Here is a 19,285-nt window from a genome sequence, read left to right as displayed (position 1 = left end):
TCACAAACATTCGTTTTGCTGTTTAGACTATTGGGCTGGGAGGACTCTGGGCCTTATTACCAGACACGGGATTCGCTTCCTTCACAGAAGAAGAAGAAGAATAAGAATAAGAATAAGAATAAGAATAAGAATAAGAATAAGAATAAGAAGACGTATCGTTGGTGACGAGGTTTGTTTCATCGTTTGACGAAGTCGCCTTTGGGCAAGATCGTTTCAAGTGTCCGAAATTACCACATTCGAAATACTTCAGGGTGTCGTTGGTTACGTAGACTTGGTAATCATGATTATCAATTTTGAGTTTTAAAACGATGTTCAAGGTTCTTTCAGCGTGAGAGGGGGAAAGTACCACATAAGCTTGTCTCCGAAAATACATCACATGCTTTGTCCGATCGTCCTGGCTCCGTCAAGGTAACATCGTGATTTGAGAAACCACAGTCCTATGGTGGTGGTCGTATGGCAGCTTAGCTGCCGGGGTAGCTATCATTTCTTGAAGCGGGACTGTGTCGCTGATGCAGTGCCCCTCTACCAGTACACACTCTTGAACTGGTACTCATTTCGCCGACCTCGGAAGGATGCCGACCTCGCCGACCTCGCCGACGTCAACCCTCTGGTGTATTAATTCAGCGGCCGACGGGGCTTGAACTCAGGATCCTAGGATCCCAAGCCGCCACCTTAACCACTGAGCCAACACCAGGCCACATTCGGAGATCAGTGTCTGCTTTTTCAGGAAAGGAGGAGCATTCGAGATCATAACCTTCAGGGCCGGTGTGACCAGAGGGGAGACGAGCACGAAATGTCGTCTGTTGATAGTCCGGTCGATACGATTTCGTGAACCAGTTCTGTCTCAGACACGAAGATTACCACACGTTTGTTCATTCGCGAGGCTGCACGAACTTTGTCAGTACCGATTATGTTTCCTGTAGCGATAACGAGATCCTCGACGCTGACGTCGTCGGGCGGAACGCAGATAACACCATGTTTTCGAGTTAATGCTTCAAATGCCGAATAACGGGAACACGAAGTCATGTTTAGGAGGGGGAGGAGGGGTGATTGGTCTCGTGCAGTAATTAAATACCAGCCGAGACAGGTTTCCAAAGGAAATAAACACAGCTATAGGGAAGAAAAAAGCGATCAGTTGAAGGGCCGGGATGGGCCGCCAACTAAAAGTCTTCACAATCCACAAAGAAGCTGTGGGCTCTTTCTCTCTCTATCTCTGGGAAAAGTATGCAAAGAGAAAACAGGGGGAGGGAAGCGGATGGGGAGGGAAGGGAATGGGAGGGGAAGGTAAGGGGAGGGGAAGGGAGGGAGGGAGGGGAGGGGAAGGGAGGGGAGGGGAAGGGAGGGGAAGGAAAGGGTAGGGGAAGGGGAGGGGAAAAGATGAATCGAAGGGCAAACCGTGAAATAACAAGGACAGATGAGTGGGGTGACGACGGTGCGAGGGAAGGCCGAAGCGTGAGGTCTAACACAGAGGGGAGGGTGGGGGTACAAATAACAATGCGTAGAAGGAAACAAAGGAAAGGGGGTGAAAAAAAACGAGGCGAAAGGGGATTGAAAGGTGAAAAAACAAGGCAGATCACAGCTCACCAAGACAACACAGCCACCATGACACTCTACTCTACTCACCAACAGCTAGCAGGGAGAGAGAGAGAGAGAGAGAGAGAGAGAGAGAGAGAGAGAGAGAGAGAGAGAGAGAGAGAGAGAGAGAGAGAGAGAGAGAGAGAGAGACAGAGACCGAGAGACCGAGAGACAGAGAGACAGAGACCGAGAGACCCAGAGACCGAGAGACCCAGAGACCGAGAGACCCAGAGACCGAGAGACCCAGAGACCGAGAGACCCAGAGACCCAGAGACCCAGAGACCCAGAGACCCAGAGACCCAGAGACCGAGAGACCCAGAGACCGAGAGACCGAGAGACCCAGAGACCCAGAGACCGAGAGACCCAGAGACCGAGAGACCGAGAGACCCAGAGACCGAGACCGAGAGACCGAGAGACAGAGACCGAGAGACCCAGAGACCCAGAGACCCAGAGACCCAGAGACCCAGAGACCCAGAGACCCAGAGAGAGAGAGAGAGAGAGAGCGAGAGCGAGAGCGAGAGAGCGAGAGCGAGAGAGCGAGAGAGCGAGAGAGCGAGAGAGCGAGAGAGCGAGAGACCGAGAGAGCGAGAGACCGAGAGACCCAGAGACCGAGAGACCCAGAGACCGAGAGACCCAGAGACCCAGAGACCCAGAGACCCAGAGACCCAGAGACCGAGAGACCCAGAGACCGAGAGACCCAGAGACCCAGAGACCCAGAGACCCAGAGACCCAGAGACCCAGAGACCCAGAGACCCAGAGACCCAGAGACCCAGAGACCCAGAGACCCAGAGAGAGAGAGAGAGAGAGAGACCCAGAGACCGAGAGACCCAGAGATCGAGAGACCCACACACCCAGAGACCCAGAGACCCAGAGACCCAGAGACCCAGAGAGAGAGAGAGAGAGAGAGAGAGAGAGAGAGAGAGAGAGAGAGAGAGAGAGAGAGAGAGAGAGAGAGAGAAAAAAAAGAAGAAGATCTGAACAATTCCTGGATTCTCATTTAAATTGCAATACAGATTTTTTTTAAAAATGTAAAAGTCATTTTCTGCCATCATGATTTTAAACACTTTTCCTCCTTCTTCAGGTCTGTGCCAGGGTTGGGGAGACCCACATTATAGCACATTTGATGGAACATACTACAGCCACATGGGTAACTGCACATACGTGCTAGTGGAGGAGCGTTACGTAGAGCTGGACTATGCCGTGTATGTAACCAACTACGACTGTGGCCAAGATGTATCCTGTCCAGGTAGCATCAATGTGGTGTACAAGTCTGAGGAGGTGAAGGTGACGGTTCCGGACAAGAACGATCTCACGACCAAACTCGTGAGTTTTGTTATGGATCACTGGTGCTTTCTGTGTAAGCCCAAGCATGACACTTGCCCTTGTGGTTGTGAACTTGCGAGGTCTAAGGAGTTATTAGTAGAGAAGAGTGGTTACAGGGAGAGAGGGGTCAGTCAGAAAGTATTTTCAGCCAATACACCAAAATGTAGATCAAAATAATGATGAGGAGGATTACTGTTTGTTTGTTAATGGGTACATAATGCTGTTCCAGTCACTGACCTTTTTGGTTGGCAGGGACATGGTGTAGTTATATAAAAAAATAAATGCAAGCAACTACGACATTAGTCTCGAGTAATTTATAATGATTTCACATGATGAACTTGCATGTATGGCAGTACCACCACCTGGATTTGTCCTTTGACAGGTGACAGTGGACGATGATGAAGTTGGTGTGCCGTACAAGGACAGCTTTTTTCTTGTTGAGAACTTTGGTGACACCATAATAGTTGTTGTTCCTGACTTGAATGCCACTGTCTTCTTCAATGGTGTCTTCTTCGAGATATACCTCCCCCACAAATACTTCTACAACAACACCCAGGGACAGTGTGGTATGTCATGCTAATAGTCACAGCTACATGGATACATGCTCTGTTAATCAATCAAAGTGCTTTGCATGAAATTGATGACTCTTTGTGCAGTTTGCTTCATCAGTTCGCTCCTTGTCTTTAGTTTGAGTGGAAATCAGACTGGAAAAGCTTTGTTGAAATAGGTTAGCATCCATGGGGAGAAGGAAATGCTCCGCTGAGTGCGGTGAGAAAGGCGGAGCTGGTACCCAGAGTGCCCCAGGAAGTGACGGCACTTCCCCAAAGCTCACTGGCTTTGTCTCATCTAATAGTCCTATGTTGTGTCTCATGTATTCATCTGTATGTCTGTGTATGTGAGATGTGTGTGTGGCAGCTCCACAATGAGCCTTAGATCCTATTAAAAAAAATTAAAAAAATTGAGCAGTCCTGTGGTCACCCAATTAGTGAAGCTTCTTGAGCAGTATTTTCCCCCGGGACATGAAGAATTGACCACACAACAGTGTTTCCAATGTCACAAACTGCTGCAATGTTATGACTGTTGTTATCATGGTTGAGTAAAAAGTAAAATATGCTTCTTTTATCTGTGCAGTAAAATTCAGTTCAGCAACATGTGTGCAAAATCTACAGGTACCTGCACCCAAAACAAAACCGATGACTGCTTACTGAGGAATGGAACGGTGGTCATTGACTGCAATGCCCTGGGTCCAGACTGGGTCACCAACACGACTGACGACTGTGCAGAACGACCACCACAGCCAACAACTGAATGCCCTCCCAGTAAAATCTGTGACATAATTTATAGCTCGTAAGTATTTCCACAGTTCAGGACATCAGCTATATCCGTTATCAATTGGAAGAATGCTTAAAGTGCCTTTCACTCGGAATGCAGTGTTTAAGTGTGAGTCGGAAACAATTTAAATTAATCGAGGCACAAAGCTTTCTTTTAAATTCTGAAATTGAATGAAGGTTTTCTATCAGCAAAATTGAAACAAAAAGTAATAAGAATATCGATCACGTGTGCAGAGTGTTCGACGGGTGCCATGAGGTGTTGGACTTCTCAATATACTACAAGTCGTGTCAGTACGACGCATGCTACGGAGGAGACACGGTCTGCGCTAGCCTGGAGCTGATCGCAGAGACCTGCAACATGCTTGGGTTTTGCATTGATTGGAGAGGCCTCACTAATGGAGTCTGCAGTGAGTGTGATTTAAACCGTTCGCTGAGAAACGTAGATTTCTTGGGACAGTTACTTGAAGGAAGTTGAAGCTAATTCAGGATTTCCGATGAAAGTGAAACAAAAATCCTATCTCAAAAGCTGAGAATCACTAGAACTGTTCATTACCAAATTTTTAATTCTCCATCATTATATTATACAATAGCTGGCAAAAGTATTCACCCCCCCCGCCCCCCCCCTGCCCAAAGTTTTCACATTTTGATGCCACCTGAGCTTATTTCATGATGCTTTCAAATCAAAGTTAATATATAGAGTTTTCACAAACTACTCCAAAGTGATAAAGCTTTTATTTTAAAAAATGCAGATATAATGTGAATAAGTTAAATTAACAGAGAAAAATCAGATAATTCTCAATTACATAAGTATTCAACCCCTTTGCCTAATTAAACCAACACCACTTCAGGAGCAAATTATTTGTTGAAAAGGTTACAAAATAAGTGCAATAGGTTTCACCTGTATGTAATCAGTGGTTAAACTTAAAAATTAAGCTCCTACGCTTACCTAAGGAGTTTAAAGGTACAACTCACTTGGTCAACCAACAAGGCAAACATGAATACCAAGGAGCTTTCCAAAGAAGTCAGACATAAAGTGGTGGAGAAGCACCTTTCAGGAGAGGGTTATAAGAAGATTTCAAAGTCACTCGTTATCCTTCCTGAAAGTCCCTATAGTATCATCTTGTTTACCCCGTGTACTCTGCCCCATCCCTCTCCCTACCACAGATATCCTATTGTCTTTGTTCCCCACTATTTTGTGCTTTTCTCTCCCATCCCTCTTGTCTCCTGCCTTGTTATATGTCTCTGTGTATTATCTCTTACATGAGCCTCGACTTGGTATACAAAAAAAATCCCTTTGAGTACGGTGAAATCCATCATTAAGAAGTGGAAGATGTATCATACAGCTGAGACTCTGCCCAGATCAGGTTGCCCTTCCAAACTCAGCAGCCGGGCAAGCAGGAAACTGGTTCGGGATGTCACTGTAAATCCAACAATGACTTTGAAAGATCTGCAACGCTCTATGTCTGAGATGGGGGTCAGTGTTCATCAATCAACAATATCCTGTTCTGTTTACAAAACTGACCTTTATGGACAGGTGGCAAGAAAGAGGCCATTACTGAAAATGACACATCTAAAATCTTGCATGGAGTTTGTGAAAAAGCATCTTAATGATAGTGCAGGCATGTGTAGAAAGGTTTTGTGATCTGACGAGATAAAAATTCAACTTTTTGGTCTAAATTCAAAGCGTTATGTCTGGCGCAAGTCTAACACTGCCCATCACCTCGTCAACACCATCCCTACTGTCGAGCATGGTGGTAGCAGCATCATGTTATGGAGATGCTTTCATCAGCAGGGACTGGTAAGCTCGTCAGGATAGAAGGGACAACGGATGGTGAAAAGTACCGGAGAACCATTGATGAAAACCTGCTTGAATCAACCATGAATCTGAAACTGGGTAGGAGATCCACATTTCAGCAGGACATTGATCCGAACCCAAAAATAAAGCCACACTGGAGTGGCTGAATAAGAAGTTAATAATAAATATTCTTGAGTGGCCCTGTCACAGTCCTGACGAGAACCCAATTGAACATTTATGATGAGATTTGAAGATTGCAGTCCATCAACGACCCCCATCAAACTTTGCAGAACTAGAGCAATTTTCACATGAAGAATGGGCAAGGATTTCACCATCTCACTGTAAAAAGGTGGTAGAGACCGACCAACAAAGATTCACAGCAGTCATTGCTGAAAAAGGTGCTTCCACCAACATAAAGGGCTGAATACTTTTACAACCAGTGAATTGTGATTTGTTCATGTTTTTTTTGCAGGTATTTCTAACATGTAACCTCCTCCAACTATAACAGTGTTTAGTTTGATCTCTTCAGTTATGAATAAAAGAGTTCATTTGGAAAAATTGTCCATACATCATTCGTAATTCATCTAAATGTGGCATTCGTGGTTGGGGGTGAAATCTTTTGCAGGCCATTGTTTATACATACATTATATTGGTAAATGATACACCTCTTACTGTGATTGGCGAGGATGCCAGATCGTATCTGGAACCAACTAGTGCCATCTGCCACATGGACACAGTTTATTTCGCCGCACCAATCACAACCAGGAGGCATCAGCATTGTTTTAAGCAGTCAGGAGTTCTACGAATACAATTATTAATGTTCTCTTACCTGGACAAAAGCTGTGATGATGCTATCTTGATGACATCATGACTGTAAATGCAGAAGGGCTTCTATCAGTGCAAGCATGGCAAAGTCAAATGCTGTCACCAAGCAGATGAAAAGCGAAGCTACCGATTAGTTTCCCATCAGGGCAACACATCGCTGTTCCATCCTCTTCATGATTTTGAAGCCTTTTGGCTTATATGCTGGTTGGTACAACTCCAGGTCCAAGAACTTCAATAGTCATATTCCTCGAACTCTGGGCTGCTGAAAACAATGGTGATTCTTCCTGGTTGTGCTTGGAAAGATGAAAGACAATGTGTCCATGTGGCAGATGGCACTTGCTGGTTCCAGGTACGATCTGGCATCCTCAATCACAGTTGGAGGTGTATCATTGACCAGTACAGGAGTTTCTCCATTGATAATTATTGTTCCATATACCTGGAGACCTAATGAATGCGTGAAATGTGGGCATAGGAAGCAGGAGGGGAAGAGGTGGGTGTGGGGTTTATGGAATGTATTTTGTGGCAGGGATAAGGAAGAGTGTATGATCTTGTCTGTGTGAAGCAATCTCAGCTTGTCAGGCACTTTACCACTTCCAACCATTACATAGGGCAATGTTGTGAGAAATATATCTCCGAGGGTAGTTCAAGGTTGACTTTTTATTCTACAAAATGAAAAAAAAATGCATGGATATTGATGGAACGTCCCACATTTCGCACAACATTCCACGAATAGGCAAACTGGATTGTGTAGAAGTACGCACGCTTGCCTCTAAGCTGTCTCGCCTGGGTTTGAATCCCGACCCAGCCACAAACTGCCATCCCGGTGTTTCACAGGCAGAGTGATTCATCAATGTGTGTGCCGGCCCTCGGATGGACGTTAAGAGGGGCGTCCCGTCTGCCTACGTTAGTTGGTGGATGTTAAAGATCCCACGGTGTCCTTCAAGAAGAGTAGGCGAGCGATCCCTGACACCCATGGTCCAAAAAAATTCCAAATTCCTGCTCTAACCTCACGTTCCCCCTGTCCCAAAGGAACAAAGTGCAAAAGGATCAGCCTCCTCTCCCACCCTCCATCTTCACAAGTGGGGGGGGAGAGGGGGGGTCGCTATACGCTCCTTATCTGAGCATGTGGATTAGTAGTCGGTGGAGTAGTAGTAGTAGTACTCCCCCTACTACACCGACACAGGTCGTGCATTGATGCATCTGTTGATCAGGGTACACAATATCATTGCACAAAATTTTAGCATTGAACTATTATTTTTTACATGTTCTACAACAAAAAAAAGTCCATATCAACCTGGAACCACCCTGGTTATATTCTGATCCCATGTCATTGTTTTTCAGATTACGACTGCCCTTCAGACATGGTTTATCTCCCCTGTGCATACGAACCACAGTATTGCAAAAGTAACAACAGCAGGTACACATCACTTGCAGCTCCATGTTGTGGACTTTCTGAACTCTATTTTTAGATCCTCGTGGAGGATCTCTAAGTCTTCCTCACGTTTTTGTTCTTGTGGACTTTTTTGTTTCACAGCCTACAGTTTTCCCGAAACTTCCTGAAACTTGGCATATATATGTAAAAATACCCTGCGCAGACAGTAACCATCTCCGATTTTGAAAATTCTTCCTAGAAAAAAAGTTATGACGTCAAAATATCTCCGCTAATGGAAATCGCCTAAAAATTTATCTCCGAAACTAGGAAAGCTTTTTGAATTATGTTTGCGGGAATCGAACAGGGCATTAGCAGAGATGAATTAGCGCACATATGATACATCACTATGACGTCATATCAATTTTTATGACGTCATTCCTATTTTTTTGACATCTTTGTTTTTTGTTTCATTTGTTTCACAGCCTACAGTTTTTATCGAAACTTCCTGAAACTTGGCATATATATGTTAAAATACCCTGCGCAGACAGTAACCATCTCCGATTTTGAAAATTCCTCTGAGAAAAAAAGTTATGACGTCAAAATATCTCCGCTAATGGAAATCGCCTAAAAAATTATCTCAAACGAGGTAAGCTTTTTGAATTCTGTTTGCGGGAATCGAACAAGGCATTAGCAGAGATGAATTACCACACATATGATACATCACTATGACGTCATATCAATTTTTATGACGTCATTCCTATTTTTGACATTTTTTTGTTTCACAACCCAGAGTTTTCATTGGATCTTCGTGAAACTTGCCATGTATATGCAGAAAGCCCACGCGCAGGCAGTAACCATCTCCGATTTTGGAAATTCTTCCTAGAAAAAAGTTGATGTCATAATATCGCCGCTAATGGAAATCGCCTATACCATTATCTCTGAAACTAGTTTATTTCACAGCCTTCAGTTTTCATCAAAACTTCCTGAAACTTGGCATATATATATATACATATATATATATATATATATATATATATATATATATATATATATATATATATATATATATATATATATATATATATGTAAAAATTCCCTGCGCAGACAGTAACCATCTCCGATTTTGGAAATTCTTCCCAGAAAAAAAGTTGACATCATCATATCGCCGCTAATGGAAATCGCCTATACCATTATCTCCGAAACTAGGCAAGCTGTTTGAATTTTGTTTGCGGGAATCAAGCCGGGCATTAGCACAGATTATAATTTATCGCTAAGCTGATACATCACAATGACGTTATATTTGTTTTTATGACGTCATCATTAAGAGGACGAGGATCTTAGCTCATTCGAGCTTGTTACTCATGATTCGAGCTCATCGTTTCTCTTGAAGTGATGGGTTGCAATTCCCTTCTGTAATCATGTCGTGATCCATTTTTCATCCATGATTCATACATGCTTTATTCATACATGTCTCTCCATGCCGTTTTCCCCTCCAGCTTGTGGTCACTGCACAGTTTGAGGACACAAATGTCTCACGAAGGCTGTTACTGTAAGGACGGGATGTTCTCGCTCAGTCCAAAGTACCCAGATTTCTGCACGAACGACTGCAAGTGTGAGGATCCATCAAACAGCTTCAGCTGTCCATGCAATCACCATAAAGTTAAAGCCACACCATACTATTCCTGCATGTAGCTGTGTGTTGTACACAAGTGGGAATGTAAGAGTCCTTCGAAACAGGGTTGAATATAAAATAAACGGAACTTTTTCATGTCAAACTGAACTTCCTTTCTTCTTGATACCTCCCGGGTTGTCTTGTGTTGCGCATTGCCTTTCGAGCAGTAAATTTAACAGAAATGCTCTCTTTTGCATGTGCTTCAGTACACCCCTCGTAACAACATACATACTTAAAATCAGACAAAATCAGATCAGGAGATATTAGTCTAATTCGATAAATCCAAGATGGTGGGGCTGCTGAGGAGTTCGCTGTGGGATCACCAGGTAACCCTCTTCGGGGCGGATAGGTTTTATGTAGAATACATATATACATATATTTTATATCCAGTGGTCTGGCCATGCATGTACCTGGACTTAATATAATATAATTCATTTCCAGGTGGCGCTAAAATAAGAACGAGTTTTGACAGACGCTAAATAGAAATAGAGTATTACTGTTGTTTCTATGCTCCTGTGTGTGTATTTACATGTGTTGGTGAATCATAATCATGGATTTTTACTGATGGACAAAATGGATACATAGGCAAAATTTTGGGAGGGTGGGGGTGGTTTACCAGGTGTAGAAAATATCATGATTTTGGATGGGGGATAATCTGAGATGGTGGTGAACAGCCATCTTGAAGACCTGGAGAGAAGAATGAGATTGAAGAGAGTGTGGAAGGTGGTTCCACAGGCTGAAAGAGAGAGGAATAAATGAGTGGAGGTGAACAGTAGTTCTGGATTGAAGGAGTTTCACGAGGATGGGGTTTCTGGTGGACCGCGTGCATCCTGAAGATACTTGGGTGGGGGACAGAGCATGGAGAGGGTAGAGGGTGCAAGACCTTATTGATGCAGCTCTGGAAGCTATCATGCTGTCAGAAGCTTATAGCATATCATTCCCAGGGACTGAAACGCCCACCCATCCTGATACAACCGACGAAAATGTCGACGAATAACAAACAGACCGTGAGATCAGATCAGATTGATGTCAACTGATGGTACCCCAAGTCCAGTAGACCCTGAGAAATCAGCCAACAGTGCATCAGAGTGCACATTACATCCAGATCTTCAGAGGGCAATGGATCTGTATGATGGGTTACTCTACGTTTTTGAGCAGGATTGTTTCCAGATTTGACCGTTAAACAAACGCTGATTAGGACCATGAAAATGATTGGTGGGCTTACTCGCAGACATGGCATGGAAGAGAAGCAACACACAAGATGGTTATTGTTTATGCCTGCATGTGCAGAAGTCAATAGTGCCATGTAGGAATTGACCAATCAGCAGCACAAAAGCAGTGAGCAGCATGTGGTTGGTGGATATGCATGAGGAAGCAGCATGTGCATGATCAAAAAGACATGCTAACGATTTTGTCATTTCTCCAAGCACAAAGATCCTTTGAGTATGGTGAATCACTCTACAATACAGCTACCGGCGTAGCAGCAGACTCTTCTGTGAACCAAGCCATCGAGATTGGCAATGCCATAATACAGAAAATGATCTGGGAAGATGCATTTGAGTTCTCCTTCAGAAAGAAGGACCAGGCAGTCATGATGGGATGCAAGACTGCATTGCTCCTCGAAAGCGAACCAATTGTGGTAGGTCCACAGCTTTATTCCAGAGAATCACCATTGCTTGTCATAATCTGGAGAATCCCAGTGACATTTTGAAATATGAATTGTCCAGTCACCTTACAGCACTTTTTGATGAAGAGGGACTTCTGAGAGAGGCTAACAAGCCGCAACTGGCGGACGCCGTTCGACCATTCCTAACAGAACCAATGCTATCACTACTAAACAGTTCTTCATAGGCTACCATGGAAGAGGGATTCGACTTTCAACGCCATTTATCACATCTACATAAACTACCTGAAATGGTTCGAAGTGATATTTGATGGTTACGTTGCAGGGGGCTATACCAAGGATGCAGCACATCTGGGGAGATACGAAGGGGCAGTTGGTCCGAACCATTGGCATTTGTTTTGGGAATGCCGTTGAACATGAAAAAAAGGCAATTTCCTCGCAAATGCAGACAACAAGCAAAAGTTCATCAACCTACCAAGTGATATCCCGCGCACCGGTAGTATAAAGACCATACAAGCTGGTGGCGATGCTGATATTTTGATATTACAGACAGCAGTAGAAGATTGCGCAAGACAAGGTTTAATGTATGTGATTGGCAAGGACACTGATATATCAGTGCTTTTGTGTCACCTCACACGTGATGATTCAAAAGGGCTCGTCTTCAAGTCCGAAAAAGAGGAACATGAAATACTGCAGCTGGAACATTGACGTCTTTGACAAAGTCTTGGATCAGAAGTGTACCATCTACTTCCATTTGTGCATGCCACGTGTAGATGCGACAACTTCACGCTTATTTGGTGCAGGAAAAGGGAAGATTCAGACGATTCATAAAATAAGATTCAGACAGAATCTCCTTTCCAAGAGCAAACGTACGCTTTCTGTGATGGCGCAATCGGCTACACGAGTTGAAGAAGCTGATAAGACGGCCTTTTGCATCACTCTATGGTGGGCAATTGTATGAGACGTTGGACTCATTGCGCTGCAGAAAATTTGCGAAGAAGGTGGGAAACTGAAATACCAACATCCAGGTTCAAACACTACCTCACACATACGCCGCTTGCTACCATTCTTACCTCATCTATCTTCAGCTCCAGGTGTGAATGGGAAGATTTGACAGCTTTGATGCCGAGGACCGGGGATGGATATTCACGAACGATCCATTCGAGCCTCGTACGATGGATTTGCCACCCGCACCTCATGCTCTCTTGAAGGTGATCTGATGTGAGTGCAAAGGAAGGTGTGATACCGAACGGTGTAGTTGCAGGAAACATGGACTAGACTGTTCAAGCACATGTGGAGAGTGTAAAGGGGTCACCTGCACAAACTCGCCACGAATTGCCATCAATGAAGGTCACGGGGCTGATGAGATGATTCCACGGTAACTCCAAATTATGAGTATATAACCTACTTTTCGACAGATCTGGCCATTTCATTAGCTTGAGGCCCAATTTAACAGCCGTGTTGGACGTTGGATTATAGGCTGTCAGCCGTTTAGGAGATAAGATAGCTGGAGGTTCCTTTGGCCACCATATTGGATTTATGCCAATTGGACTCATTTCCCCTGACCCCATTTTGCCTGATTTTGAGTATGTCGTCACTTGATGTGCACTGGAGCTTATGCAAAAAAAAAAAAAGAGCATTTCTGTTGCAATTTGTTCTCGGTCATTCTATATGTTCACTGCACTACTTATGGAGATCATGCGAAAACCTCATCATAAACTAAAGTGAAGTTTTTCATTCCTTGTAACTTGTTTGCACTGCTGCTTATCAAGTACGTGGGGACCAACATGTACAGTCGATGTGTGCCTTAGCCTGTCAAGTTACTGTTATCTTATGAATAAGCCATTGCAAGTTCCATCACAATGAGGTCCATTATGGAGGCCCTCATCAAATGTTCGATCTTTTGCAGATTGTGTGAACAACGAGGGCGTCCCTATTAAGGTATGGTCCTGTTATTCACATAGACTTGGACAGAGACTCCTCAAACTTCACATTGCAATGAAATCTGCAGATGCCCCTTTTTGTTATTACTTTTAAAATAATAAATATATATATATATATATATATATATATATATATATATATATATATATATATATATATATATATATATATATATATATATATATATATATGAGAGTAGGAGACATAAGAATGAATCATGCTATTTACAGTGCGATATGCAAATTGTGCAACAACACACCCTTCCTTGACACTTGGTGGATTACTGAATATGCTCTGATGAACTTCAACCCTTCTACAGCCAGGGGAGTCATGGGAGCAAAACTGCACGGTCTTCCAGTGTCGTGAACTCTTTGACGAGATCATAGTTTTTGAACGACCGGTCCACTGCAACCAAACCATTGACCCAAGTTTCTGCAAACCGGTACTACACCACAATGTGCACACCACATGGTCTGCAGTGGACATATTCCCAAAAGTATTCCCCTGCTTTGTTTGTAAAGCTGTTCTCACGAGCAGAGCCTGGTGGTGTACAGTTTACGGATGTAATCTATTAACTTTGATAACGTTGTAGATTCACTTTGTACGTTCATAATCTTTTTCAAACAAATGTTATTTTTGATTATAATTTGTGTTTTCTCGTTATTATGCCACAGGGAACCATTAAATGGACGCACAACAACTGCTGTATGACATGTAAGTCTTACTTGGCATATTCTTGAGACTCAGTCGAGGAATAAACAGACAAGTTAAGAAAATGGCAATAGATGATATGAGAGGAATACGGCTACAAATATTAAAAAAACACATCATGGCCAAAAGTATGAGGACACCCCTTCTAATTCGTGGATTCAGCAATTTCAGCCACACCCATTGCTGACAGGTGTATAAAATAAAGCACACAGCCGTGCAATCTCCATAGACAAACATTGGCAGTGGAATCGGCCATACTGAAGAGCTCAATGACATTCAACGTAGCACCGTCATAGGATTCCATCTTTCAAACAAGTCATTTCATCAAGTTTATGCCCTGTTAGAGCTGCCCCGGTCAACTGTAAGTGCTGTTATTGTGAAGTGGAAACGTCTTGGAGCAACAACAGCTCAGCCATGAAGTGGTAGGCCACACAAACTCACAGAACGGGACCGCCAAGTGCTGAAGCCCATCGCACAGAAAAATCATCTGTTGTCAGTTGCAACGCTGACTGCCGAGTTCCAAACTGCTTCTGGAAGCAACATCAGCACAAACAATGTTCATCAAGAGCTTCATGAAATGCATTTCCATGGCCAAGCAGCCGCACACAAGCCTAAGATCACCATGTGCAATGCCAAGCGTCGGCTGGAGTGGTGTAAAGCTAACTGCCATTGGACTCTGGAGCAGTGGAAACGCATTCTCCAGAGTGATGAATCATGCTTCACTATCCGGCAGTCCGACGGACGAATCTGGTTTGGTGGATGCCAGGAGAACGCTACCTGCCCGAATGCATAGTGCCAACTGTAAAGTTTGGTGGAGGATGAATAATGGTCTGGGGCTGTTTTTCATGTTTCAGGCTTGGCCCGTTCGTTCTCGTGAAGGGAAATCTTCACACTCCAGCAAACAATGACATCCTAGATGATTCTGTGCTTCCAACTTTGTGACAACAGTTTGGGGAAGGCCCTTTCCTGTTTCAGCATGACAATGCCACCATGCACAAAGCGAGGTCCATACAGAAATGGTTTGTTGAGATCGGTGTGGAAGAACTTGACTGGCCTGAACAGAGACCTGACCTCAACCACATCAAACACCTTTGGGATGAATTGTAACACCGACTGTGAGCCAGACCTAATTGCCCAACATGCAATTCCCGACATCACGAATGCTCTTGTGGCTGAATGGAAGCAAATCCCTGCAGCAATGTTCCAACATCTCGTGGAAAGCCTTCCCAGAAGAATAGAGGCTGTTACAACAGCAAAAGCGGGGGGACCAACTCCATATTAATGCCCATGATTTTGGAATGAGATGTTGGACGAGCAGGTATCCACATACTTTTGGCCATGTGGTGTACCATTATCGCAAGACATTCTTTAAATAGATAAGGGGTAAATAACAGAGTGACACAAGTGTGGTTCCATTGAGGAATAGCATAGGGAGACTGATTTGTGATGATTGTGAGATGGCAGGCTTATTAAAATTGGTATTTTGCTTCAACATTTACACAAGAACAGTCAGGGGAATTGCCAATAGCTGGGATATGGTGGGGGAGTGGGTGAGAAAGAGCTTTTGCAGGACTTTCAAGTAGTATTGGAAGAGGTGAAGAAACAACGAAAAAAGCTGCACCAGGATACGGTACATCTTTGGAGCAAGATAATATTCATCCAAAAGTATTGAGGGAGGTTGTGGAGCAGATAGTTAACAGATGTTTTTAACAGCTCATTAATCAGGATAGGCATCAGAGGATTGCGGAATGTCAAATGTAACCCCTTTTAGCTCACCTGGAACAGAGTTCAGGTGAGGTATTGGCATCACGCAGTGTGTCAGAGGGTCAGTCAGTTAGTATGTAAACACTCGGATCGTCTTCTTCAAAACTACACACACACAATTTCGATGAAGCTTGACCACAACCTTCATCACTCATGATGTACCAAAGTTTGTTCATTGCACAAAAAAAAATTCAGGGCCTAATGTGGTTTACCAGAGGGTGGGGGAGGGGTCAAAGTGGGTCCAGGTACCACGCAAAATAGGTATTTGCATCATTTCAATGAAACTTGACCAAAACCTTCATCACCCATATGTACTAAAGTTTGTTTACAGTATTAAAAAAAACATAATCAGGGGTTTCCCCCCCCCAAAATAGGTATTTATTTACATATTTTGTGGGTCGTCCACGCCAACCAGTGGTTCCCTGGTTCTACCAGGTGAGCGCTGGGGCATTGTTTAAGCAAGGATCTGGTGAACTATTAAATGGAATCAGAGAACTATAAACCTTTTAGTCTAACTTCATTTCTGAGGATATTTTGGAGACATTAATTAGGGATCACATGGGGTCGTGATGGTATAGACATGGAGGCGTTCGTCTCGGTCAGAGAACTTCCTTCATCATATATATATATATATATATATATATATATATATATATATATATATATATATATATATATATATATATATATATACTGGAACCATCAATGCCTGAAAAAATATGTACACGTTAAAAATTTAAATAAATAAATAAATCTACGATTTGGCGGCCATTTTGTTGTTTTTGAAAATTTGATTGTCAGAAACTCAAAATTCAGCTTGGGAACCACGACTTTTGGATTCAGCACATTTAAATTATGGTTAACAACACAGGTTCCCAACTTTTACAAAAAATTCCCCTTGATGTCTTTCCCAGCTCCGTCTCAGAAATCCGTCCAGTCTACGACGGGGCAGTTCCGTATAACAGTCATTTTGCACACTTTTAATCGATGAAGGCGGTATGCCTTCATACTGGCGAGACAAGAAGCTGTTGCACAGTATGAATTCCGTTTCTACAAAAACAAAATTCCGTCTCTCTGAACCTCTTACACTGACTGTTCCAAGGTGGCGGGTCCTAGCAAGCCTCGCTTTGCTAAAGGTGTCCGTCCCCTTTCTTCCTCGGCTCGGCACCCATGGGCTGTGTATGGGATGTCTATTTCACCACACACAGGGAATAATAAAATTATTGTTTATTTTGATGTTTTGGCAATCTCGTCTGTATATTCGAGGATTTTGGAATGTACAGACTGGCATCTGTGTTCAATTTGCTGGGACAAAGTGCTCTTTCTTCGTATCTGAGTTAATTTCCAGCAATGTGGGTGGTGAACACAGGGAATTTATGCATGAATAAAACATGTTCTAAATGTTTGTTGTAACTAGGGTACCTGATATAGAGGTCGCACTGGGCATGGAAACATGCAACACCTAAAATCTGCACTGTAACACTTACCATAGTACACCGTCGGTGAACAAAAAAGTTTACGATTACCTTACAATGTACATTGTGTGTAAATGACAAAAAAACTCACATACTTCTCTAATCATACTGCCATAAAACTGACAAACACCAGCTACCTTGGGGAGTGATCATGCCCAGACATGATCACATGACGCACTACATATTGTCAGATCACGTGATGTGCCATTGTCTTTGGTCACGTGACGCTCCCAAGGCATCATGTGACCAAACACAATGGCACGTCACTTGACCCGAAAATTATTTTATTGTTATGGAGGAAGTGTTTTTCAACACACATCAGTACTTCACTGACATTGGTGTCTGTGACGTCATAGATCAAATACATTGTGATGTCATAGACATTGACCAACCTTCCGTATCATTGCTAACTATCTGCTTTAGCTAGGTTCAAGTACACGAGAGTACTCGGTTATCTTCATGGCAACGACTAAACAATACGGTTTAATCAACATATACAGCCATGTAAGAACCAAATTGAACTCGTTGGTAGCTTTGTAAACCAACTGGGCTTATCGCATCATCTAACCGCAACATCCTTTCCCCACCCCTTGTGCTGAAGGTGACACGGAAGACATGGTTCATACTTGCAAGAGATACGAGGTGGCTCAAACTATAACAGTGGGCAACTGCATCGCCAACGTTATTGTGAACACCTGTGAGGGGGGCTGCGCAAGCAGAACCACGTGAGTTTGCTCGGAATGTGATCCGCACAAATGTGACTGTCAAATTGCCACGTGGTTAGGGTAGCTGGACCTCAACATCTTGTGAAACAAATTGGTCGGTTATCAAATTTGGAGTGGTCAATTGCATCAGTTTCTCTGTTGAACCATGAACAATTACTTCCACTGATTTTATTTTTCCACCTTCATGTTGAGGTTTTCCTTACATCTCTTTTACCTAAATCGTACCTGAACAATCTCATTTCTGCTTCTGTTCACCTGCAGGGTGAATGAGATGACTGGAGCGGTGAGCACAAAGTGCTCTTGCTGTGCTCAGAGTGGGCTGCAGACCCATGAAGCGCACCTGGCATGCATCGATGGATCCAGCCTCTCGCACAATGTAACGACAATCAGTGGGTGCACCTGTCAAGAAAACGCTTGTACTAAGGCTTTTCGCTTGACGTAAGGCCATAAGCAGCATACTGCATGGTGCACATCTTGCACGGCTCAAAGTACATCACTGGGTGTGTTGTGCATCCATGGGACGAGCATTCAGGTCCGAGCTTGAAGGTACATGAGCTTATCAACTGTCTTTTATATTCAGTCTCATGAAAACTGCCAATAAATGTTAAATGCCACTAGTTTAGCTTCAAGTTGATTCGATTTGCATCTATATCGCTGTGAGCTGGTAAGCTGTTTTGTTTATATTGTCTTTGTTTTTCTGTTTAAATGTTTTCTTCCTTCACCCTGTGTGTCGAAACCGCGTCGGCGCTGTGCTTGTGAATCTTTCTGGTTCATCGTAGTTGCCAGTTGACTGCAGTTGACCCTGCTATGTGCATTTGTTAAGGAAATGAGCCGTTGTGCTTTTACACAAGGCTTTCAGAAGCGATCTTGAGAAATACTTTTATTCCTTATTAAAGCTGAGCTCAATGATACGTCTCAATTGTGGTTTTCTTCAGGTTAGACAATAAGCCGACAACTACATCGATACCACAGAGCATTACTTACACAGAACCCAACTATATATTTTTAGCTCATCTGGAACGTAGTTCCGGGGAGCTTGTGGGATGGCGTGTCGTCCGGCCGTCAGTCACTCCTTCCACAAACACTTGCAACTTTTTCTCTGAATCTACACATACGATTTTGACCACAACCTTCATCACCCAGTATGTA

The 19,285-nt window shown here is 43.4% G+C and overlaps 1 protein-coding gene across 1 annotated transcript in view; it reads left to right on the top strand.

The window, feature by feature from the left end:
* Positions 1–19,045, top strand: part of LOC147025926 (uncharacterized) — a 168,921-nt gene extending 149,876 nt beyond the window's left edge. Inside the window, exons 51-61 of the mRNA XM_085883558.1 lie at positions 2,657–2,898; positions 3,281–3,464; positions 4,068–4,245; positions 4,464–4,636; positions 8,191–8,266; positions 9,718–9,833; positions 13,427–13,458; positions 13,781–13,903; positions 14,136–14,175; positions 18,013–18,136; positions 18,398–19,045. Coding sequence (XP_085739684.1) covers positions 2,657–2,898; positions 3,281–3,464; positions 4,068–4,245; positions 4,464–4,636; positions 8,191–8,266; positions 9,718–9,833; positions 13,427–13,458; positions 13,781–13,903; positions 14,136–14,175; positions 18,013–18,136; positions 18,398–18,578 — 1,469 coding nt within the window. The 3' untranslated portion in view covers positions 18,579–19,045. The remainder of the gene's footprint in view (positions 1–2,656; positions 2,899–3,280; positions 3,465–4,067; positions 4,246–4,463; positions 4,637–8,190; positions 8,267–9,717; positions 9,834–13,426; positions 13,459–13,780; positions 13,904–14,135; positions 14,176–18,012; positions 18,137–18,397) is intronic.
* The last annotated feature ends 240 nt before the right edge of the window (positions 19,046–19,285 follow it).

This window comes from Eptatretus burgeri, chromosome 5 (assembly GCF_056783735.1).
Source record: "Eptatretus burgeri isolate ZD-2024b chromosome 5, Ebu_testis_v1, whole genome shotgun sequence".
In the NCBI taxonomy this organism is placed as follows: Eukaryota; Metazoa; Chordata; class Myxini; order Myxiniformes; family Myxinidae; genus Eptatretus; species Eptatretus burgeri.
Note: the sequence above shows the minus strand (reverse complement) of the source record. Positions and strands in the feature narration are given on the sequence as shown.